This window comes from Camellia sinensis, chromosome 2 (genome assembly GCF_055761805.1).
Source record: "Camellia sinensis isolate YWXY chromosome 2, ASM5576180v1, whole genome shotgun sequence".
In the NCBI taxonomy this organism is placed as follows: Eukaryota; Viridiplantae; Streptophyta; class Magnoliopsida; order Ericales; family Theaceae; genus Camellia; species Camellia sinensis.
In genome coordinates this window covers 53,956,938-53,962,943 of record NC_138962.1, presented here as the reverse complement: position 1 = coordinate 53,962,943, position 6,006 = coordinate 53,956,938, and the positions used below count along the sequence as shown (strand labels likewise).

The window sequence follows — 6,006 nt, the reverse complement described above, 5'->3', positions numbered from 1 at the left end:
ATGAAGATGAATGGTTGATGTTGGTCTCGGTCTCTCTTTCTCTCTTCTTCTTTCTTCTTCTTCCTTCTTCTTTTTTGATTTTCTTCTTCTGGAAAAAAAAAAAAAATCAAAACGACGTCGTTTTGATTTCAGGGAGATTCGGGAAAGGACAGATTCGAGCTACATAGCATTACTATTTGTAAAATTGTTAGGTTGTTATTTCTTACTTCCCTCTTCTATGTTTTACTTATCGAGAAATCTACAACAAAAATCCTATATCATTGATGAGCATTCAAAGATTTGGTGTAGATCAGTTGAAAATTATTAAGATCTAGTGAGATTGTTAAGGTGTGTATAGAAAATCAGGATAAGAATAAATGTCGCTGTAATAATAGTGGAGTAAGAATTATGAAAATAATGGCATAATAAAAACAAGTTAAGGGAAATGTCACTAGTTTTGTTATTCTGTTTTTGTCATTCTCTTTCCTTTGGTTCCTTTTGATTGGTTTCTCACAAATCTTGGGTCAAGTGCTTGTAAATAATTGTGCTTCTTTAGCGGCGCTAACTTAGTTAGGATTATTAAGGTTAGCATTGATGCTCTTTACACTTCCTTCTTTGTTGATATAAACTTTTACATGTAATGCTTTCTTTATCAATAAAATTTCATTTCGCTGATCAAAAAAAAAAAAATAAAAAAAATTAAAGGAAATGTAGAAGAAAGTGCAATAGTGGTAGGAGGGACAGTGGTGAGGAAGCTGGTAAAAAGACTAATTTATCCATCTTCGTCACTTATAGAAACGAATTTGGACAAATGGATAGAATTGAAACTCATTTAAAAATGCAGGATTTAATATGATAGATATTAAAATTTTAGTGTTTAATTTGTTATTAAGCCATACTCTAGGACTTTTCTTGCAAATTTTCCAAATCTTTTTAAACGATAGTATATAATAATCCAAAAATATATAAAAAACCTTATCATTGTATGTCACTTCTAATTTCCCAATTTAGCATCCACTCTCTATCTCTCTCATCCCATACACCACCTCCCTCCACGGCGGCGCGTGGAGGCACAAAATGAACAACCTCTCCTTCCACCTCCACTACTGGCTAGTAGACCACCCAACAATCAGCCAATTCGAGTGGAAACAAGGCCACACATGGGGTTCCTCTCTCCACTTCCTCACCTTCACAGTCCTCACCTACCTCACCCTCACCCTCCTCCTCCACCACCACCGCCTCCACCTCCCTCCTCTCTCCGCCACCCTCCTCCACCGCATCTCCGCCGCCCACAACCTCCTCCTCCTCCTCCTCTCCGCCACCATGGCTCTAGGCTGCTCCCTCTCCACCCTCTCCCAAATCCCCAACCCTAAATGGATCTTCTGCTTCCCCAAAAACCAAACCAAGCCCACTGGGCCCATCTTCTTCTGGGCCTACATCTTCTACCTCTCAAAACTCCTCGAATTCATCGACACCCTTCTCATCATCCTCAACACCAGCATCAGACGGCTCTCCTTCCTCCACGTGTACCACCACGCCGTGGTTGTTATCATGTGTTACCTGTGGCTCTCCACATCACAGTCTCTCCTCCCAGTGGCGCTCGTTACCAACGCCTCCGTTCACACGCTAATGTACGCATACTACTTATTGTGCGCGCTGGGGAAGCGTCCGTGGTGGAAGAGATTGGTGACCGACTGTCAGATTATACAGTTCGTGTTCAGCTTTGCGGTGTCGGGTTTGATGTTGTATTATCATTTCACCGGATTAGGGTGCTCCGGGATCTGGGGTTGGTGCTTCAATGCGGTTTTCAACGCTTCGCTTTTGGTTCTTTTTGTTGACTTTCATGCTAAGAATTATGCTACCAGGAAGAAGAAAAAGGAGGCTGCTGATAAGATGATGAATAAACGGTCCTGATTTTTTTTATGGTTTGAGCTGTTATATTGCTTTTTCTATTTATATTTCAGTTTTTATTTTTATTTTTTAATTTTTAAAAGCATGAATATCTTCGTTGTGAAGTGAACAAATTTGATTGTGAGGGGAAAAAAAAAAAGGGTAAATTATAGTGATTACCCTTGAATTTTAGAAAAGAAATATAATAAGCGTTATAATTTTTGATTGTGAATTAAATTTTTTTTTATAGAAATTTATTATAATTATGTTAAAATTTTAACATATTTTTGTTTTTATTTTTAAAATTTTAAGAGATTTTTTTTTTTTTATAATTTACTTAAAAATCTAGTTGCACATAAAGACTCGAGGTCAATAATTTATTAATGGGTGCCTTTGATTATGGTAAGATAATATTATCTTTTTAATGGAATAATTGTTACAAGATGAATAATGATTTTATTTATAATATATGTATATATTTTTTTCATTACGTTTGAAGGAACAAACCGTAAGAAAAGATATTATAATAGAATGATCATTCAATAAACCTAATGTATTGGGGTGCTTTTGATTATAATAAAAACTATGATGAAATATATAAGTAACAAAAGGAAGGAAAATTTATTGTGTTTGGTTAAAAAAAAAAATGAAATTAATAATCAAAGTACTATGCTAATATATATTAGAGTTTTCCTATATGTTATATAATAAATTTCATTTTCTTATTTTTACCAATATTACTCTAAACGCACATAAATATTTTTAATTTGTTTCATTTTTCACACTTTTACCAATTTAATCCTAACCAAACTTATAATTATGGGAAAGATCATTAAGTAATTCTGCAAAAAATTGTCCCAAAATTTAATAAAAAAAACCATGGAATGACTAAAGAGAGAGAGAGAAAGTCAAGCACGACTGCTCACCGGCAAAAGGACCCACTGGCGTCAACACGAAACTCCATAGCAACTGGTAACCACCAAGCCTAGCCAAATGGCAACCCAGTGGACCCCTCCACTGAAGAAATCAACCAACAAGAACATTATTACCACAAATCCATTTGTAGCCCAGGTACTACCTCTACTTCCCTCTCCTTTAAGGATGCCCTCACCACCCCTCTTTTCTCAAACTCCACCCTCAACCCCTCCCCCCCTATACCTTCTTCGACGACGAGGCAGTTGACGAAGATGAACTTGTCCCCGCCATTACTCTCACCAGTGAAGACAAGGCCCGAATACGCACCCCTTGGTTGAAAGCCATCATTGTCAAACTCATGGGTCGCAACATCGGACTAGATTTGGGCAACCATTTCTATATCATCAAATTCATTAACGATGAAGACCTCTCTAAGGTACTAAATGAAGGACCCTGATTCATTGGAGCTCACTTTATTGCGGTGCGAAAATGGGAACCGAAGTTTCAAGCCACCCACTCCCTTACCCACTCCACAGTCGTTTGGGCCAGACTCACTGGCCTCCCGATTGAGTTCTTTGACAGATCCATTCTCCAAAAGATTGGTGCTAAACTGGGTACTCTTCTGAAAATTGATGTTCACACAGAGAATGGCAACAAAGGGAGATTTGCCAGACTATGTGTCCAAGTTGATATCTCCAAACCACTTATTGCAAAAATCCGGATTGGCACTATCACTCAAAGAGTCTCTTACGAAGGCATATCATCAATCTGCTTTGACTGTGGCAAACTGGGCCATAAGCGAGGTAACTGTAGCACTTCTCTCTCTACCCACTCACACCTACCTTCGACCAATCCTCCAATCAACACACCAACAAACACCACACCCACCATCTCCCCTGAAACCCATTTTGGACCTTGGATGCTTGTTGAACGCCACCGCAAAACCACCAACCGACCCCCAAACCACCCTTTCGTTCGCCGTAAAACTGACATCTTGGTACACCACCCTGTCTGGCAAAAAAATACAAAACCATCAATACCAGAACCCCCTACCGTCCAGGTCCAGTCAACCTGCTCCTCTGACCCCTCTGCACCTCCTGCCTCTTCTGGCTCCTTGTCAGCTGCCTTCTTTCAAGCCACCCCTATCCTTAATTCAAATAATTTCTCTATCCTTGCAAACCTTTCTGAAGACTATCATACATCAAGCCCCACCCCACCCATCCAAGTCTGCCCCCCTTTGACCTCGTCTGAAACTTTCACCCTTCCATCATCTGTCACACCTGACAGTGCTTCCTTAACCCTCCCAAATGATCCCATCTGTCTGCTCCCACCCAACCCTATACCCCTTCAAACTTACAATACTCTCACTCCTCAAACTCAAACTCAAACTCATCCCCTTAACACCACTCTATCTCGACCTCATTCTTCTGCCTACTCAACCAATGCCTCGTCTCCGCACCCGTCTCCGGCGAAACAACATGACGTCCAGAAACCTGCGAAGTCGGATACATCCCAACCCAGAAGCCCACCCAGATACCCAGATTCCCTTCAGACTCCACCATCCCAACACTCGCCCAAATCAATCCACCCACCAGACCCTCAACAACCCAGGTTGGTTCATGGAAATTCAAGATCACCACTGTCCAGTAGACTTTCGTCTTCTAACGGAAATCCAAAGGGACCCCACCCACATACTTGGCTGGTTCGACCTAGATATCCTCCAAATATGGATGTCTCTCTCCCAATACTCCCCCTTCCCAGCTCACCTCCTAAATCGCCAAACTGTGATAGTAACCTACCTCTCAACCCCCTATACTCACCTCACAGATTGCCCCCGTCAAACCATCCAGTTGAACCAAATAATTGTTCCCACAACCAACTTTCTCCCAAACCTTCAACCATTCCTAGACCCTTGTCTGGCCGAAACCCTCCTGCCGACTCCACCACTACCCACTCTAGACCACCATTACCTTGCCAATCACCTAAGAACCTTTGTTCTAGAGGGACACTGTTACCAAGCAGAGAGGATCATAGCAGAACCAGACTTGCACCTCCTTCACGTCTCCGTCGAGTCCTTCATGATGCAAGGAAACTCAAGTCTAACTCACAACATAGCTCTCATACCAACGCTGGCATTCGATCCAATGCCACTGGAGGACAATCTCCTGGGTCCGGGATGGATCACTAACAGCGAGGAAGTAATCAACGGGGAGGCAATCCCGTCCCCACTTTTCCCCCTCTTTAATCCTCCAATGAAGGTCTTACTATGGAACTGCCGTGGCGCTGCTAGCCCACATTTTCGCCGCCATTTCTTCACTCTTGTGAATGAATGCCACCCCCACCTTGTCATCCTCACTGAAACTAGAGTGGGTGGAACCAGAGGTAAAACCCTCAGTGAAAACCTAGGTTTTTCTAATGTCCATATTTCTGATCCCATCGGTTTTGCCGGAGGCATCTGGTTGCTATGGAATGACCTGGAGATTGACTGTGAAGTCCTCTTGACCACCGAGCAGGAGATCCACGCCTAGATTAAGGTCCCTTCTAACCCCTCTCCTTGGCTTCTTTCAGCTATTTATGCTAGTTCTCATTATAATCACAGATGCATTTTATGGGATAACCTTATGTTGCTTTCTGCTACACACTCCTCTCCATGGCTCATGCTTGGAGTTTTCAATGAAATACTAACTAGTGTAGATAAATTTGGTGGCCGTGCAATCCAACCCCACCGTGCTAGAAGATTCAAAGAATGTATGGATGAATGTGGTATGATTGACTTGGGCTTTGCTGGCCCCCGCTTCCCCTGGACCAACCTTCGCACCACTAGAGCCTTAATCTGTGAAAGGCTTGACAGATATTGGTGCAACAACTCTTGGCAGCTCCTCTACCCTGAAACCAAAGTCCTCCACCTTCCCAGAGTTCACTCTGACCACTGCCCCATCCTCCTTGACACAGACCCTTCTCCCATACTCAGACCGACCCGTCCATTTCGCTTCGAAACAATTTGGTTCTCTGACCCTAGCATCTTCTCGGTCATCAAAAACAGTTGGCGTGACAACACCCTCCCATTCTCAACTTGTGTCAACCTCTTTGTAGCCAATGTCAAGCTTTGGAACAAACTTTCGTTCGGTAACATCTTCCACAGGTAAAAACATATCTCCTCCCGCATTTTGGGAGTCCAAAAAAGCCTTGAAACTCACCCCTCCCCTTTCCTCTTCAACCTGG

At 42.2% G+C, this 6,006-nt stretch overlaps 1 protein-coding gene across 1 annotated transcript; it reads left to right on the top strand.

Annotated features, from left to right (window-relative positions):
- Positions 1–440: 440 nt before the first annotated feature.
- Positions 441–2,106, top strand: LOC114279601 (fatty acid elongase 3-like). Its single transcript, XM_028221879.2, has one exon. The coding sequence runs from the start codon at positions 1,057–1,059 to the stop codon at positions 1,891–1,893; it is 837 nt and encodes a 278-aa protein (XP_028077680.2). The 5' UTR covers positions 441–1,056; the 3' UTR covers positions 1,894–2,106.
- Positions 2,107–6,006: the final 3,900 nt, after the last annotated feature.